This window comes from Filicampus tigris, chromosome 16, assembly GCF_054856515.1.
Source record: "Filicampus tigris isolate MCC_2025a chromosome 16, RoL_Ftig_1.0, whole genome shotgun sequence".
Lineage (NCBI taxonomy): Eukaryota > Metazoa > Chordata > Actinopteri > Syngnathiformes > Syngnathidae > Filicampus > Filicampus tigris.
Window position 1 is genome coordinate 7316410 of NC_141232.1, and position 18733 is coordinate 7335142.

Consider the following 18733-nt stretch of genomic DNA (forward strand, 5'->3'; position numbering starts at 1 on the left):
GCTCTGACACCTTCGCAAGTCCTGCAAAGGCGTCTAGACAAGGCAGTCCATCAGCATCACGTGCAGTCAGACGATGTAAACTCTTTAGTGGACATCCCATTTAAGTGGACAGTAGCTCTGTAGCTAACATTTTAAAAGGGAATCCAAACAAAGTATCAATATTTATATGTACATTGCACGTCGTGTCGCTTCAGTGTCTTCCCTGCCATGTTGCATCAGTGTCTTATTTTCCTCCCAACTTTGGCTTGGTCCCCGCCTGCCTCCATTCATTCGTCAGACTGTCCATCAGTCACGGCCCACACAGTGTCGCGAGCCGACACGCCGATCACCGCAAACGTTGCCGCGGACGCGACCCCGTGCCGCTCACTCGAAAAGTTTTTGGCCATAGAGGAGCTGCCGACCAGATTCCCTAGCCAAATTTTTGAAGTTTTTTGGTTTGTTCTTTCGGTCATGCCTAATCGGCGGACATCTTTTCTTTGTGCTCTCTGAACCAAATGAAATTACATTTGCTGTGGTCATTCAGTGTCAGAAGTTAGTCCAGATCTGCGCAAGATTGCATTTAGCAACTTCAATGAGCTTAATCACCGAGCTTGTGTCATTTTGATTTCATTTCGAGTCAGGGCTTGGTCCCAATGCCCTGTGGGGTTTACTGGAGTGTCATTGTGTGGACATCCAAGCTCAACAAACCGGCATCAAGACGGGACATTTTCTTGAGAGGTAATAAAAAAAAAATTAACAAAGTTCAAGTATACACATTCTTTTTTTTTTTTCTTCCCATTTTTATTATTCAAGTCAACAGCATATTCTTAAAAAGTTTTTCAGGTGTTTTGTGTATTCTACAACAACAATTTTACAAAAGGAGTTACAATAAAAACCATGATGACTGTATATATCTACGAGGATGTACATGGACTTGTGGATTTTTTTTTTTTTTTTTTTAAAGAAAAAAGAATGAGTTTTAGCCACATTGTAGTTGCACTCACATGGGATAATTTAGCACCACATCCTGTTTGGCCAGCTCCAACAACATAGGATCGTCGAAAAACTTGCTGATGCTTACATCCTCGCTCAAACCCTGTCACAAAAACAATACAGGGTGTCAGTTGTGAGGGGGGGAATAAAAGCTACTAGAGAAGATGGTGAAGAAGAAAGAGAAGATTTTCTTAAAATTTCATTTCCGAAGTACCATTAACTATTCAGGGTGATGGTTTTTTTTCTGGGTCAACCTAAAATGACTCCACACAAAACTGAAAATCCAAACTGAACAACAGGTCACGGAGATAGAAAAATCAGTTGCCAGTGTTCTACTCTAAGGCGAGCCTTCAAAATGCCCATCAGAGTGGGCAGAGGATCTTACGGGTTACCCAAATAGCCAACTTGGCAGAACCGGATAGAAAGTTGATCAGAGTGAGGACTCTTTCTTTTAACACAATATTTGGGTCTAAAGATGAATGAATCAAAAGAGATCTCCTAACTCCTGAAAAACCATCTGCAGATAAACAAAGAAGTCCGGATCAAGGTAAAGAAGGAGGAGAAGGAGAAGAAGTCGAGCAAAGAAGAAGAAGGAAATGAAGGAGCAGGAGGATAAGAAGACGAAGGAGGGACGAATGATAATACAAAGGAGAAGAAGCAGAAGGAGAAAAAAAAAAAGGAAGAAAAAGTAGAAGAAGAAAAAGTCAAAGAAGAAGAGGCTCACCTTGCGCCGTCGGGTCTTGATCATGAACTCTCTGGCCAGGTGGGGGGCAGGCTGAGGCTCCAGGGGTCTTATCACGATGCTCTTGTCCAGTGGGTCGCCCGGAACGATCTGGCAAGCACGATACAGTATATCTTTTGAGATACGGCGCTCCCTTGACTCACGAGTTTAATTAGTTTTGTGACCGAGCTTGTAAATCAATGACAACACTGCCCCATTCCCCCACAAAATTGGCAAGAAGAAAATTGGCAAAAGAAATATATTGTTACAAGCGTTCAGGAACCAAATCGGAAGTTACGTATTTTATACATTCTTTTTTTAAAATCGTCAGATTAATCTGTTATCAGAATTGTATTCTGCCAAATGTCAGAGTTGTAATCGGCCGACAAAAACCCCTAAAATCCGAAACTCTAGATAACATGACCACAAGATGCGTCCACATGGTTTAATTGAAAACTCTCTCATTTTTATCAAGCTGAGAGAAAAAAAAAAAATCGGAGAAACAATCCATCAAATGTGAAAGACGCTTGACGGTCCCACTGAGTGGACACCTTTTTATTTTTGGGTGTTTTTTTTTTTTTTTTTACCCTCCTGCTTCACATCTGATTCATTGGCGAGTGTGTCGCGCTGCTGCCACTGACTCAGGAGCGCGTCCATCACGTTGATGGAGGCAAGACGTGCGAGCGCAACTGGTGACCAGCGTTGGCATCAGAGCAACGCTGGCAGGTTAAGCCTTTTTTTTTTTGTAAGATGATTTGGCCAATGAGTCATGCAAAGCGCAAGCACGCCATGAGCCTCATTGTCAGGTAATACTGTCACATCATACAAGACTTTCTTTCCCATGAGGCTTCTTCTCTTCCCCACTTTTTGGTGATGTTGAAAAAGTCATAAACTGACCTCCTAATGAGGCACCGATGGCTTAATTCACTCTTCCCACTATACTACCGACAGACGATAAAAGTAAAAAAAAACATTTTAATGGCCAGGAAATAGGTGCAATGTAAAGCAAACTGACACCCTCAAAAAGGCCTTTCACACACACACACACACAGGCAAAATTGTACTTTAAAGAACCAAAAAAAACACAATGGTCACTGAAATTACTTGACCAGAATTTTCTAAGAATCCAAGCTACAAAGTTTTGGGAGAAATCACACCAGACTAACGCACGGAGGCGTTATTTTCTGGGGCTGCTTTTCTACTTCCGGCACTGGGTGTCTTGAATCTGTGCAGCAAGAAAATCTCAAAATAGGATATCTGGGAGTGAAATCTGCTCCCCAGTATACTTAAATTTAGTGTCTGCCATAAATCACAGGTCGTCCGGCAGAATAATGCCCGAAACAGAACGGCTAGAGAAAATTCAGAGGAACCGTCGTGCTTTTCTTTATGAGGTGAAGCATCCGAGTTGACTTTCAGTTTGACCCGAATGACCGAGTGAGTATCTCCCAAGTACTGAAGGCAAGTTTCCTGGCCTCAGGACGGGACGACACATGGGAGGCGACCGTCAACTGAGAGGCCGAAGGCAAATCAACAGATGGACGGAACAGTAAGTTGACATCGATTACAAGCCGGCACTGGCAGACCACCAGCGCTCTAACGAGTTTAATGGGGCAAACAAAGCGTCGTCCAGGGGCAGCTGAATCGATGCTAGTCAGCCTGTTCTGCCCAAAGCCGTAGCGGCGGAGAAGACGGATGCTGAGTAAGTAAATATGTAATTATGCCATCTAGCGATGATGCGACTGGCTGCTGGAGGCCATCGGTCAGATCCTCTGGGGACAAGGACACCAGTTTGCCACTTTGAGAAATAAATCATTCCTATGGGACGGCGTTATGACGGAGCATTTATAGGAAATGTTCCATTTCGGCTGACTGCAAACACTAACGTCAGCTATGAAAACATGAATCATGGAGAAAGAATGCTCATATTTAACCTGAAAAAAACAAACATCGCTTTGGTGTAGTATTTGAAACTCGCTAGAGTGACACAAAAGGCGCAAATCGAGAATATGCTCGAAAAGTTATTTACTTCACTACTTCGATTCAAAAACTCGATTCAAACCGATTCATTAAACGCAAGAGTTTCCAGAAGGCCACTTCCGACATCACTTCTACGATATATAATTTCTGCTGCCAGTGAGACGCTCAGGTGCTAACATGGCACCTTCTCTACCGCTTCCAGATGAAGGACTTTGCCATAATAAGCACTCATCTCATCTAAGTGGAGCTTAACGTCAGGCGACAGCCGCTGAGAGCGCGCGCAAACACATGTCGGACATGGCAGCCCGAGACGAGGCTTAAATCTTAATGACTCAACACTTGCTGCACATCAGCGGTGATTGAGACTGAGTGGCGGACGTGATGCGCACTGCGCGGCTGCACAGCATGGCAAGTTTTTGTTGCGCACGGGTTGGCACGTGTGCAAACAGTTTGGAGTTGAACAAGTTCTGCATTGGTTCGAATGGAGTGAAATTGACAAAAATCTTGCAGTGTATACTATGTGTTGGCTTTTATATCCTTTTTTTTTTTTTTCATTTTTGAATCTACAAGATAATTCTTGTCATTTCCCATCAAAACAGTGTCTGTGTCTTCACTCCACTTATTTGTGGCATAAAACCGATTTGGTGTCAAACTCGTACCTGCCAGTGGTGAAAGACGGACAGCGCGAAGGCCTGCCCCTGAGTGTGCGTGCGAAGGTCGGTCTCGAAGCCGAAGGAGTCAATCGCCGGGATGAAGGCCTTGATGGTGTAGAGGGGCGAGCCCGGGATGGGCGCGTCCTGCGTGACGTGGCCTCTGCGAAACAACGACAGCGGTGTGAATCCCGGCTCCGCGGTTCAAAGTGCTCGGGACAGCGACCGACCTCCTCCGGGCGAGCACCGTGTAGACGGCGGAGACACAATCAGCCGGCGCCTGAACTTCCACAAAGTAGTATGGCTCCATCAACCTTGGAGTGGCCTGGAATGCACAAAAAAAAAAAAAACCGAAAAAAAAAAGAAAGAACCCTTGGTGAACACGCGGCTAACACATGCATAGGTGACGCGGTCAAAACGAGACGAGCCAAAAATCGTGAGCGAGAAACGTCACTGCGCCGCAATTAAGGAGAACGATCGTCAGCGAAATGCAAAGTGTAATCAGGGTAATGGAACATTAAAGGAAGCCAGTCTGTAGGAGTCTAATAGCAGACGGGAAAGTCTCGGCGATCTCACCATGAGGAAGGCCGAGTACACCACCCTCCTGGCGGTCGGGATGACCTGGCCCCCTCCGCGGTGCAGCGGCTCCTGGGCGATGACCGCGTCCAGGATCTTGAACTTGACGTTCCTGATGGCTGAGGGGACATTTAGAAGGTAGAAGGTCAAGGAGGAAAAACGCACAACCTCAACGGCAATACTCAAGGTGAAGTCGGGTAGCAGGTTTCTGGCTCAACTTCAAGTCGGCCGACTCACTTTTGAATCAATCAAAAGGCTCATCAGACGCCATTTGTCGTTTGGCATAAGGAAAAGAACGAGCGGCAGTTGGCAGCTCTCAAGTGTTACAACGATTGGAAGAATTTTAGTGTCATAAATTTGGTCGCGGGTGGTTAGGAGGTCTGACTCACAGTTGAGAGGTTCCTGGATTAGAATCTCGGCTCAAGTCTTCCTGTATGACGTTTATATGTTCTCTGCGTGTTTTGAGTAGTTTTGTCTGTTAACTTTAATGACCTCCCACATTCCAGAAAGCCGTCTCCAACTGGTGGAAAAGTTTCGATAATCTTGTACAGGTCAAAATTGCGAAGGGTGTTCCGAGTCAGCGTGTCGTAATTACTGCGATGTTTTAAAGCTCGATTTAAATTGAGCAAATGGAACATTTTGTTGGAAAAGCAATATGGGCAGTAGAACAGGTCAATAATCAATTGTTTTATATTGTGCATTTGCAAGGATTTTAGAGGAAGTATTCATTCCATGTTGTGGCCAGTTGTCACGTTGCCATTTTATCTTTTGTCCTTAGCATTAGCTCACGTGTCATCGTTAGCTTCCTATCTGCGTGCGTAAAGCAAGTGTAAATAAAAAAAAAAAAAAGAATCCAAAACGAGCGCAGCGTTAAGCCCATCTTTAAAGAGTGACGGAGCCTTACGTTCGTCACACAGTGGCCCCTCCCTGGTGCCCCACTGGAAACCTTGAACGATGCTGTCTTTCACCGAGCCCAACAGCGCCTTGTCCACCTGCCAAGCACAACAGCACAGACGATTGAGAAAAAAAAAAAAAAAGAAAGGTTTTCTAGTTATTTTATTGCTACTACAGGTGACAAATGCACAATCGCTATTGGCTAACCGTGTTTCTGAGGTGCTGACCTTTAATGACCTCCACAGTAAGGAGCATATGAGATACTATCCTACTTGTTGTCGACATCAATTTGTTTTTTTCTTTAAAAGACGTGTACTACGATACGTCTCCTCAGAAGTCTCGTTTGATTCCGAGTGATTCTGACCTCCGAGGGCAGCGTGTCGTCCACCAGGATGTTGGGCCCCGTTGTGTCGGGTCCGAAGGCCCAGATGGACCTGGCGGCCAGCAGATCCCAGTCGTACTTTGTCTGGAAAAACTCTCCCAGCTTCTTCCTGGAGGAGAACGAGAGGGGGAGGCGGTTAAGGAAGGTGCTCGGCGTGAAGTGTCAGCTGTAACATAAAGGAGGTTAGTTGATTGGGGCGGGCGCAGGGGTTAATGGAAGAGGAAGAGGTTCCGTCTAATGGGGTGTGAAGTGTGTCGCTTTTGCGGCACCGTCGCACCTGCACAACCCTCACACGCGCGCGCGCGCGCGCACCTTGTGCCACAGGGAGAGGAAACCTCATGTGTGCTTTCAGAGCATTTTCAATTAGCGTAAGTGAGCCGATCAATACAGCGAGGAGGCTCTTAAAATTGAGCTCCACGTTCTTTTCACCAAACACAGCACAACATCTTTTATTTTCTGTCCAAATATTCCACAAGAGAAATGCCCTATAAAACAAATCATTGAATCAAATTCCAGAAAAACCCTCACTCCGCTGAATTAAAAGCCACCGGGGCTGTGGCACGCAACTTAAAAAGGGAATAAGAATATTAAGTAGTTTGTAGCATCAAATGCGCACGTGACTGTGCTGCATTTTTCCCTCGTGGCATTTCATTAAAAGACCAAACGGTCACTCCGGCATGCCTGCGCATTCGTCACCCACTAACTGAGGGATAAAAGAGAAATATGACGACGTCTGGGGAGCCGTTGCGCAAATGTCTTGCCGTATGGCCAACATTACAGCTCGGCCATTTTAATTCATCACGGGCTAACTGGGTGCGCGGTAGTTGCAAGCCGGCCGGCGTCGTACCTGTTCCACGTGATCTGCACCACCTCGTTCTCGATGTCCTCGGCCAGCCCCTTCTCCAAGGGCTCGGCGATCATGGTGATCTTGTTCCTGCCAATGGCAACGCACAGCCAGCTGTCAATCACTTGCTCTGACACTACTCGCCAGAAGTAGGGAGGGGAGGGGGGAGGCCATCGCTGATGGCGACTCTTATTTAACTCTATGATGATAAAACCTTCCCTGGCCACAAGATCCAACACACCTAATGAGATCTGAATATTAAAGGTTGTCACCGTGAATTTGTTATAAATTGTGAAAATAACACCAAATATCTCCTTTAACACTAACTGCATCACACTCAATAAAGCAAAATCTTTGATAATGCTCCTGTATTTTGTATGCCCAATACTCACTTTTTATTGGGTGTCTCAGCAAAACACTTCAAAGAGGACGTTTCCACGACTGTTTCACAGAACGTCACCACCGGGTCGGCAACCTACGGACATGGAAAGGCCTTGTCTCAAAATAATAATAAAACCTGAAAAATGACAGATAAATGGATCACAATTACTTTAATGTCGATCTCAGAGTACATCTTGCGCAGGTCGTGCATAACACAGTCCAGGTAGAGTTCCCCTGTGCCCAAGATGACGTGCTCTCCTGACTCCTCCACCTAGCAAGGCATACACGATGGAAAAAAAATAAAATTAAGCACATTGCACCTTTTCCACCTTCGCACCTTTTGACTGATGAAACTCGCCTTTGTGGTGAGGGAGGGGTAACTCTTGTTGACCTTCCGCAGTCCGTCCAACATCTTGGGCAGCTCTGACGGGTTAACGGGCTCCACTGCGATTTTAATCACCGACGCTGTGTTGAACTTCAACGGCCTGAAAATCTGAGCCTGGAGCCAGAGTGAGAAGTCGATAGAGCACTCGTTCATTTTTAGGCTTTACCGCCGTTTGTTGGAGTGGGCGGAGTCTGACCTCCTCGTTCCCTCGCGGCTCCGTGATGGTGGCCGTTTTGACAATGGGCTGGTCACATCCCTCGATAAGGACCCAGTTGCCGGCTGGAACTCGATTCACTTCGATTTGATATCTTAAAAAAAGTGGCGCGGGCGAGATTTAATTGACAAGAAAACCACTCCAGCCTTAGAAAGTGCAAATCCTCAAGGCGCACCTGGCGACGGAAATCCAGAGCCGGCCCACGGTGCAGACTTGGGAATCCTCCTCATCCTCCAGGGTGTAGTTCTCGCCTAACACCTTGACAGGCTGGCCCGCCTGGATGGTGCCGCTCAGCACGCGGCCAAAGGCGTGGAACTGAACGCCGTCCTCGGTGCTGTACATCTTGGTGGTGTGGCACATCAAAGGACCCTGAACAAAGGAAGGTAAAAGTTACTGACAAAGAGCTTTAGTGAGAGTCTAGGATTAAATAAACTCTTTAACAGGTGTTTTTTAATACACTATACGGACAAATGTATTGAGACATGGACAGAAATGAAAGGTGTGGCTTGCCATCACTGTTCTAGTCTAGGAATTTATTTATTTTTTATTTTCTATTTTACGCCTTTATCAGTCGCTCATATAAACTCACTTCGGGGTCACACTCAGCCATGGACTCCCCCAAGTCGGAGTCCAGACCTCCAGTGTAGGTGTGCTCTATCTTGTTCCGGGCGCCCTCCTGTGGTGAAGGGATGTGCTGCACACACATGTCTACCAAGCCTGCAGAGGACAGGTCAGGGTTAAGGGGACATATTGTTAGCCTAATAGCAGAGGTGCTTATATGTCTGTCATCTATGAATGGCTTTCTTAAATAAGAATTACATAAAATTTAAAAAAAATTTAAAAAGGCATACCGGTGAACTCTCCAAAGAAGCGGTTGCACACCAGCCTTAACAGCGGCCTGATGTTCAGTTTCAGTTCTTCTTTGCTCAGATGGACCCCCAGTTCGTCCAGAACCCTTGGGAGGGACGTGTCCACATCCCCGACCACCTAAACAAAGAGACAGTTTCAGGAGGTTTGGCTTGATTGGACCTCGTGGGCATTTAACATGCTTGTGGAGGATTTTGTATTCAACCTGTGAAAGGATTTTGTAGAGTGGCTCGAGGACAAACTCCACAAAACTGCGCTGGGAGTTACTTGTGGGAGCTTTCTTGGTGAACTTGCGCCTAACCGACATAAAACACACACACAAAAAATTGAGAAAACGTACGTTTAAAAACCAAATATTGGGCAAACACTCACGTTTTTGGGTTAAAGTAAATATCCCCCCAGAGTCTCTTGGAAAACTCAGTATAATTGATGTCACCTGCAAATAAACAGACTCATGAGAAAGGAAGCTTCTTACAGTGCTTATGTGCGGTTGCCTCACCATAAGTGTCTGCGTAGATCTTTGCAAAGGAGCCGAGGGTGAAGCAGATGCTGTACTGGGAGCTGGCAAAGCACACGTTGCCCAGCAGAGGAGAAACCACCAGGTTCTCGTCGGTGGAGTACGTACTGAAAGGAGGAAAGCGGCACGAATGAACACACCGCGTCGTTGCGAGAAATTTATGCTGTGACGGCCACTTACTTGAGCAGGCCGTTGACCTCGTCCACAATATGGCGGAGTTTGTAGTAGGCGTCGGTGGGCGGCAGCTTGAGCTCCACGATGAGCCGGTCCACCTTGTTGATGCAGATGGTGATGGCCATGCGCTCCTGCACGGCGTGCTTGATCAGGCGCTCCGTGTTCAGCATCACCTGGTCGTTGAGAACAATGACAGTCCGTAAATGGATCCCAACATGGCTGCCACGACACGACGACGTACTCCTTCCGCCGCGTCGATGAAGAGGACGATGCCGTCCGAGATGCGGATGCTGGACGTGACCTCGTCGGAGAAGTTGACGTGACCTGTTGGGGAAACGGAACGGGTTCACTACGTGACGGTGACGTCGCAGAATGAAGGTGAGTACCTGGTGTGTCCATGATGTTCAACAGGTAAGATTTGCCTCTGGAATCAGGCAGCACCATTGTGACAGGTGTGCTCTTAATGCCCACGCCTCTCTGTGAAATGCAAACATATTCTATTTGATTCGTAGTGACACAATGCTTATTTTCTCAAATAGAGGCCCCCTCTCGAATATACATATACTGTACTGTACGCATGTTCAGTTGGATGCACTCTCATCTTTTGAATCAAAAAAATCGGTTTTCATTACATCCCTGATAAATATGTATATATTTGTATATGAGATGCCCCTTTTCTGAGGATACTAGTCTAATCTGGCGCACTCACCTCCTGTTCAGTAAAGAGGATGTCTGTGTATCGGAGCTGAAAGGATCAAGAAGCCTTGCGTTAGTCAGCAGTCATATCAATAAAAATTTTGGTGAGCTCTTATTACGAATGGCACACTCACGTCTATGTCATCTCTCTTCCTGATCTCCGGGTGGGTCTGCTCAATCAAACAGTCCACAAAGCAGGTCTTAAAAGGGAAATAAAGACATGTTATGTTGGATTCATCGTAGAGAGCAAAGTTAATTGGGCAAAGTGCCACGGAGGAGGAATCACAGATGGCGGGCAGAGTCCCACCTTGCCGTGGTGGAGGTGACCACACAGGGTGACGTTACGGATCAGCTCAGGACTATCCATCAGGTCGGCGAGGAACCTGGCAAGAGGAGGAAAATGACAATTCCATGCACCCACATTCCGACAAATGGGATGAATTCGAGCATTTTCTCTGCTTCCGATCAAACTCACTCCATATCGTAAACCGTGGCTGGTAACTCCTGCTCCATCAGGGTGAACTGCTTGTGTCGCACCGGCTTGATGATGGGCTCTGAATGGACGGTAAGAGGAATTTAAAGTACCAAAAATGGTGGTAGGTGTTGAAATTAATCACAAAGTATATTTACATACCACTACAACCACAATAATAAACCTAACCTCCCCGACCCCAAAATTTTTCATTATGCTTAATTTTGCATTATGCTCACTAAGGCTTAATTGTTTCATTTAATTTTGTGTCTTTGGGTACACCAACATTGTTCATCCGGCAAGATTAGTCAGTACAAAAAACTGCACACAAATAAATAGAAATGGATTTGTCCAAAAAATGCATGACATAAACACTCATGCTCCCTTTTAATCAATTTGGGTCTCTTCCATAAAACGTGGACGGGGAGTTGTTTGCAAGTGTTAACAAATACATGATAAAACTATATCTAAAAAACAAAACTGAAACGAGGTCATCGGAAAAATATTATAATTACAAAAAAAACATTATTATTAAATAAATAAACTAAAAATAAACAGTTTTTAAATAGTTTTTTCCCCTAGTGTTATAAAATGTGAAACAAGTCAATTTTACCAGTAAATATGTATTGAAGGCTGTATAGGCATTCAAATCTTGGATCTCTAACCTGTGAGCGGTTGTGTGTCCTCCTCTTGAACGATGGTTTCCACTTCCGGCCCGTACACCTCCTCGGCAGTCGGATAGTATTTCTTGTCCTCATGGAGCACCACTTCCATGCCGGGAACGTCATCGTTGGCATCGGCCGGCTCGTCGTCATCATCCTCGTCTCCCTGCATCAAAAGAGGACACGTTATTTCAACACTGTTTCAACAAACACATTAAATGTGCCAAAAAAAGATCTACAGAACACCTCATCTGCATCTCGGTCCTCTGCATCCAAGTCGTTCTCGTCATCATCGTCAGAGTCAAGCTCTGGGCCGATGTAGTTGCCAAATTCGTCATACAGATCAGCCTCCATTGCACAGAGAACTTGACCAAGAAATTCACATGTGGGTTAAAAGTATATATGAGACACATAGTATAAATACAATGACTCTGTAAGCAAATGCATGACAGTACTGAAGCTGAGAAGACTGTAATACATTAGGTTTGGGTGCCTGAGCATTTCATTATACTGTATATACATTTTGTTGATTCGGTATGCATGGATTGGTTGATGGCTGGCCCTAGGAAGTGGTTAGTTGATGAGCCTCACTCTCCATCACGCAATTTGAGCAATCATTGAACCGCTGTTTTCCGTGTTTCACCTTACATCTACACATCACTAATGATGATATAGAACACTCCCTAGTTTTATTCACAACTTTGAAATTTCCTATTGACTGAGCATAAATTATGCCCCTCAAAAACTTCAAAAGTGAGTATGTTAATTTTTCAAATACATATGGATAATAATCCGTATAATATATTTTGATATGCTTCTGTCAAATGTGATCGAATAATAAAACAGCCTGTTTTATTATAAATGACAGCGTTCTTGTGTTTCGCGTATGTAAATACACCAAGAAGTGTCACACAAATTGTAATGTAATACATTTTTATTACATTTTGTCATGTAATAAAAAATGTAACGCTTAATTTTTAGGTAACTCAAGATCAGGGAACCTTACAATAAGGCTAATGCTAATTTAGCTTGCAGTGTTTCCATTACAGTACATTCAAGATGCAATATTTATAAGTGAGATAAGCATGGGTCGTTGAAGGTGTAGACTCTTTTACCCACATTTATGAATTTTGCAAAACATGATTTTAGTTCTCTATTAGCATGCTAGCCGGCTAGCGAGACAGAGAATGAATGACACCCGAAACAACGTTAGCGATACGTTAAGGTTGTAATGCAACAATGCTAGTTTACTACGATGAAGTGATAACCCAATGATGAAGGAACACTTACCTGTATTCTACTACAAAAACGAATAACGTACTACGTCCAAAATTTTATGTGGCAATTCCTATCGCTTTTAGCAAATAAATCTATTTTCCAAATAGCGCCATGCGTGTGGAACGCCACTTCCGGTCTTTTTTTTTTTCGTTTGCGTTAACAGCGAATAAGCGCCCTAGTGTGCTCACTATCGCCACTATTTCAACGACTGATGGGTTATAGAATGCAACAAGTAAGCCTTATTAAGCATAATGCTAATATTTAATGTGATGTTTTAAACACAATAAATTAGTTATACCTCAAGTTGGATTTCATTCCGTAAATTGAAAAAAAAGATTAAGAAATTATATCTATTGAAAGTTGGGGTCCTTTTGTTTTGTCACCCTGTATATGTATGACGCAAGAAATCCATAATGTTAAGGTAGATAATTATATGCTATCTGTCATACGATTTTGTCAAAACGTTTTCGTACTCAAAATTAATATGGCGCAACTGACACAGAAGAAAGTAATGAAAATGTGTCTCAAAAAATATTTTACTATACTGGAATTTAGAAATTACTTATTTTGGTAATGCTAATTGACCTTATACCGGAAAACCTTTTGTCTGATTTCATGTCAGACCATGATGGCCCAAAAAAGCAGCCTTGGTTTCTGTAGGTTGCCTGATATTTACATTTATTTGATGATCTTGAACATTAAAGTGGACAAAAGATGCAAAAAAAATTGAGAAGACAGGAAATTATTTTCACAGGATTGTATACTGTACCTGAACATATTATGTACATAAAATATATACACTCAACCAAAATGATTTGTGTTGTGTTTTGGATAATAGTAAAATGCTTTCTTTTGGGAAAACATATATTAATTATTAGACCAATGTGCTCTGCTAATGAGAAGCCAGTCTCAGTCAAAAATGGCAGGGTTATTTTTTTCCCTCCCCTCCGTGAAAATTTGATAAATCAAAACACAAACATGGCTTCGGTTGATGGCTTTATTTCCATATTGCTGCTGGTAACAAGTTCCTCAAGTAGGCAATAGCCTACAGAGTAAAAGACACAAAAGACTTAAAACGCATATTCAGTACATTTAAAAAATATTTTAACAGAAGCACCTTGAGAAAAGAATATTGCTGCAGAACATAAATGGAAAAGTGCAGAAACAACACATGACAAACATTGAACAGGTATTGCTATCAGATAAGAAACACGATTTTAAGAGAAATATGGACGGAATGAGGTGCCCCTGCCACATTAAGGCCAATATACAGGCACAGGCTGCATGGCTAAACACACATAAGTGACTTCAATGAGCCAATACAATGGTATTATAGTATTACCTTCAATGTTGTTTCTGGTGGGCAGGGACTTGTTCTGGGCATGGGCACAAATCATCTAGAAATACTACACATCTTAATTTTTGTATGTGTTTTAATAAATAACTTAATTTTTTAATGTGTCGAATGCTGATTTTCCAATATTGTGCTCTGAAAAACACTTTCTTCGAGTATAGGTATTTTTTTTTAAATAACGATGGGTACATCACATCATTTTGTGGAGCAATTGGTAAAAAAAAACAAACAGTTTTATTTCGATTTTTAATGCCATTACAATAAAGTTTTCTATTAATATGCTCAACAAGTATTTATGTATATTAGGGATGAACATTGAGTACTTCGCTCTCGGTAAGAAATCATATACAGTACAATATATTAAATGCTAAATGTAATTGGTATGTTTTATTTTGAGTTTTAAAGCTAGTTTATTCATTTTTAGAGTTTTCCCATAATGTGCTCTAAAATGCACTTTGCATAAGTGCTGTATATAGGGATGGGCATTCAATTACATCTTTATGTAAAACATCTCAAAAACAATCTATATTATACAGACAATCTATATTATATAGATTGTTTTTGGGCATTTTGATTTGTAATTTTGGTTTTCTTCTCAGGTTTTTAATAATGTGCTCTAAAATGGTCAAGTAAATGTTCATTTATTAGGGATGGGCATTCAGGAAAATGGCCTTGATGGATTAATAGGGAAAATTATCGATCGATAGTTTTGATTTCAACTTCCAATAGCTGGCGTTATGTTCTTCTTCGGAGGGCAAACTAGTTAAGACTGACTCAATTGCACCTCTGCTGATTGCACCCAAGTAGTGCACTCCAACAATCAATTCCGATGATTAATTACACTGGTTAACACAGTTTAAAAGATGTTTCCTGAGATGCAAGTAAACTTTTCTAGATGATTTTTTTTTTTGGCTTATTTGGACTCTGCCTTCATTTTTTCTTGACCACATCAGGTTTTCATAATATTAATACAATTATGCACAATACAACAACAATATGAAATATTTAGGAATTAAGGGTTAGGGTCAGAAACAGGTGGATTTTTTTCTGAAACGTCACAGCTATAAATTACATTGCATGGCACAATCCTTACTGCGCAAGCTTTTACTGTATAGGTGAAATTTAAAGACAAACCAAAAAAAGAAAATATCTAACAAACCTGAAATGCTAGAAAAAAGAAAAGACATTTTTCAAATCAGCGTCAAAAATACATTTAGGGACACATGTAGCCATTTCTGAATAAAATTTGCTGTTGACCATTCATCGATTACGATGCCCATCCCAATTAATGCTCCTACTCGGCCACGAGCTTCCTGAGGCGTTGGACCACCTCCTCAGCGGAGGTCCAGGGCACCGTCACCGCTTTGAACTCCCCCGGCATGGCCTCATGGGTCTCGGTGATGAGACGGTGCATGGGGAAATCTCGCCGCGCGAAGGCCACGTCCCGAGGCCCCATGGCGAGCGCCGGGCAGAAGTCGTTGGCGCCGTCGCCCACGTAGAAGACCCTCTGGTAGGGGCGCCCCCTCTCCTGGGTGCGGCGCATGACGTACTCCCGGACCACCGCCTGCTTGCACATGTTCTCGGGGCAACGGGCGCAGTCGTGGGTGTGGAAGGGCCTCATCACCAGCCGCCCCTCCCTGTTGAAGGTGGCCGGGTTGGAGAAGATGCGATGGAAGAGGGACCGGGCGCCGGCTCGCCTCAGCCAGGACTCGATGAAGTAGGTGTTGGCATCTGACACCAGGACGACCTCGAAGTCCTGCGGTGGGCGGTTGCGCAGGAATTGGAACAGCGCCAGCATGCCAGGGGTGGCGGGCAGCTTTTCCATGACGCCGCGGATGTCGCTCTCGGTGACTCCCTGCTCGGCCAAATAAGTCAGCACCCGCTGCATGTACCCGTTATAGCGGCCAGGTTGGTACGTGTCCTTCAGCCAGGTGGGCAGATGCTGGTTGGGCGCCGTGTTAACCACCATGTCGTCGCTGGTCTCGTCCACGATGGTCTCATCAAAATCAAAGAAGATGATGAAACGCTTGTCCGGGGAGATGCGAGAGGCCATCCTGCTCTCGCCGCGGGTTCGGAAGCCGGGAGGCTCCTCCTCACCTGGGGGCTGGGGTGGGAAATAACAGCAGTTGAAGAACGAGTCCCCCATGACTGTCACACCTAGGTTACTGCATCCCACGCTGATGCTACAGAGGGAAAACATGGTTATTTAGTAGAATTTCAAGATAACCTGATTTTTAAAAAATTGTTTAATAAAACCATTGCTTCAGGTCCCCCGGATTAATCTGCAAAGAAATTGCTCCTCAAATGCAGTCAATGATTAGCAAAACTGCTCCTCAAAGAAAAGTGATGTGGTGGACTTGCCCCTTTATTAGGTACACCAGCGCCATCTCTTAAAAAATGATATCATCATAGCGATTTGGAGAATAGATGGATGGATCTATGATTACAAAAATCTCATTGTACATGGCCAAACAAAATTTTCACAGAAAGCATAGTAGTAGATACGAGTTGCCGTTAGTACATTCCAGCCGCCTTGAAAACACCAACAGCTTTTTGTACATGTTTTTTTAATGTGTAAAGTATCACTCTGCAGTATTGTACTTTATAAAAACAAACAGTAATAACAGAATCAAATAAAATGTAAATTGTGCATCATGATTGAGGATAAGCGGTTTGGATAATGGATGGATGGATTTCATGCTGTCACTACGCTTCTTCCTCCTTTTGCCACCAGATGGCAGTGTAATACATGGCATTCATTCACCTGACTTCAATTGGTTACTCGTGTCAATCATCGTGAAAATTGTTATTTCTAATCCAACTACATAGTGCACGCGGGTGTGCCTGATAAAGTGACAATTTAAAAAAGTTATTTAATGTCAGTTTCTCGTTTTCCCCCCATTCATTGATTTTTTATTTTATTGTTTTAACTCACTGTAATGGGAAGCTGTGTGTCGTGGGTAAAGATCACCCGCCTGTGCGCCTTCTAGATGACTGCCTATAATTATTTTTATCGATGAAAAACACACATTATAAGAAACCGGGAAAAGACGTTACTACAGAAACAAAACAAGAAAAAAAAATATTCGAGCATACGTCTTTATGATTTTCTATACATTGAAATTAAGTGTACAAAGCATTATCGCAAACGTGAAAAATTGGTTTCCAAGCCATGTTAAAGATTTGACCTAATTTTCCGAGGAAAATGTCAACGAAAGTGAGGCGCTCGTTATGTATTGCAGTCTACCAGTCTATAGGCTATGGAGGTATAGTGTAACGTGCATTAAAAAAAAAAAAAACACAAAAAAACATACATACATGTGTCACTGGTGTGGGTCGGCACTCGTCGGTCGTTTTGAGGTTCGGTCCCGTCGCAGTGAGAGGAGAGCGAGGAGTAAGGGTGGTTTTATGTCAAACCCGAACGCGCCGCCGCGTCGAGTCCGCCCCCCCCATTTAATGATAGAGCTACGGTGCGCGTTCATGTGCAAAGTAGTCTGCTATAGTAAGAACAGGACTTTACTGCTAAACTGGACTAGACTACACTAAATTGGTCTAGTCTGCGTTAAGAATAAGAACTGCACTAGCTCACTAGATAAGACTGGACTACACTGGTGTTGTCTGCTCTAGAGTAGACTAGAAGAGTCTAGTCGCCTTTAAAGAAATATTTAGACTAGACTGGATTAGGCTGATCAGGTCTGCTTTAAGGGTAAAGATCAGCCATTTAGACTGGTCTAGTCTGCTCTAGAGTAAAAACTGGACTGGTCCGGTTAAGTCTGCTTTAAAAAAGAAGAATCTAGACTGCTAGATTGAACTGGAGCAGGCTGGTTTACTGGTGTACTTCAGTTTAAGAACTGGAAAAGGCAAGGTTGGTTTAGTAGGCTTTAACGAGAGAACTGAACTGGATGACTAGTCAAGAATACACCTGTGATAAATAGCACAAAATATATACTCCACGGTACAAACTACAGTACAGTAGGGTTACAGTATGATGCTTAACCGGCACTCAAAACCATTCTTTTTATATTTCCATGTGAGTTCTGATTATTTAACATAACTCCCAAAAGGATGATGTTAATGTGGGTCCAATTTATGACCCAGCAAGTTTTCTTCCAATGTGTGTCGCTTCATTGTAACCATTACAGAATTGCAACCGAACAACGCACTGCTGGTTCACTGCATCGTGCCGAGCCAAAAAGGAAGAAGAGGAGATGTTCTACAGCGTGTTATTATTTCCCGACCTCGCTCGCCGACCGCCTACACGCCGGCGGTGAATCACGGCTCTCCAGACCCAACCGCCTCACTTGGACTCCCCCGCTGCTGTAACGCGTACCCCCACCGAGCACCTGCTATCACACACACGCGCACAACAAAACCCAATAATCGCAACGCAAACACACACAACAGTACAGTCCACGTCAACAACCAAATCCAAATACACAACACAAACAGATCAACAAACACAAAATAGACACAAACCATGACCTGAAAAAAAGTTTCTGCATTTTCTACACTGTCAATTTGATGCCATATTTTTCAATAAAGGGGTGGAAATTAAAATATGCATATATTTTGAAATCTGATTCACCGATTAATCAACAAAATTATCAACACAATCGATTATTAAAATAATCTTTAGTTGCAGCTATTTGGCTATAGCATTTGGGGTGAATTCCAGGGTTCTTACTTTAGTTTTTGCCAATGCCACCTAATGTGGGTG

At 43.4% G+C, this 18733-nt stretch overlaps 2 protein-coding genes across 3 annotated transcripts; both read right to left on the minus strand.

Moving 5' to 3' along the window:
• Window positions 1-768: 768 nt before the first annotated feature.
• Window positions 769-12838, minus strand: eftud2 (elongation factor Tu GTP binding domain containing 2). The gene is made up of 28 exons (XM_086056254.1): window positions 12675-12838; window positions 11631-11749; window positions 11388-11550; window positions 10726-10804; window positions 10558-10633; window positions 10385-10450; window positions 10264-10299; window positions 9941-10031; window positions 9796-9878; window positions 9561-9727; window positions 9363-9487; window positions 9236-9299; window positions 9069-9159; window positions 8848-8983; window positions 8586-8713; window positions 8172-8365; window positions 7979-8090; window positions 7756-7896; window positions 7567-7668; window positions 7409-7491; window positions 7020-7106; window positions 6155-6281; window positions 5801-5888; window positions 4897-5015; window positions 4551-4645; window positions 4330-4483; window positions 1697-1804; window positions 769-1075 (listed from the first exon to the last, which is right to left on the minus strand). The coding sequence occupies exons 2-28, from the start codon at window positions 11736-11738 to the stop codon at window positions 980-982; spliced, it is 2919 nt and encodes a 972-aa protein (XP_085912380.1). The 5' UTR covers window positions 11739-11749; window positions 12675-12838; the 3' UTR covers window positions 769-979.
• Window positions 12839-13645: 807 nt separating this feature from the next.
• phospho1 (phosphoethanolamine/phosphocholine phosphatase 1) lies at window positions 13646-18379 on the minus strand. Of its 2 annotated transcripts, none has more exons than XM_086055988.1 (2): window positions 17335-18379; window positions 13646-16120 (listed from the first exon to the last, which is right to left on the minus strand). In XM_086055988.1, the coding sequence occupies exon 2, from the start codon at window positions 16067-16069 to the stop codon at window positions 15311-15313; it is 759 nt and encodes a 252-aa protein (XP_085912114.1). In that variant the 5' UTR covers window positions 16070-16120; window positions 17335-18379; the 3' UTR covers window positions 13646-15310. The 2 variants fall into 2 exon arrangements, with proteins under 2 accessions (XP_085912114.1, XP_085912113.1); XM_086055987.1 differs by having other exon boundaries at window positions 13646-16199; window positions 17335-18375.
• Between the last annotated feature and the right edge of the window lie 354 nt (window positions 18380-18733).

What these genes read in the sequence shown, in the direction of transcription:
- phospho1 (XM_086055987.1), bottom strand. Translation starts at nt 16,162, where the DNA reads ATGGGGGACTCGTTCTTCAACTGCTGTTATTTCCCACCCCAGCCCCCA.
- eftud2 (XM_086056254.1), bottom strand. Translation starts at nt 11,738, where the DNA reads ATGGAGGCTGATCTGTATGACGAATTTGGCAACTACATCGGCCCAGAG. An exon ending in AGGACCGAGATGCAGATGAG is followed by an intron (nt 11,551 to 11,630) that starts GTGTTCTGTAGA and finishes CTTTTGATGCAG; the next exon opens with GGAGACGAGGATGATGACGA. An exon ending in TGGCTGAGTGTGACCCCGAA is followed by an intron (nt 8,366 to 8,585) that starts GTGAGTTTATAT and finishes TCCTTTGTTCAG; the next exon opens with GGTCCTTTGATGTGCCACAC.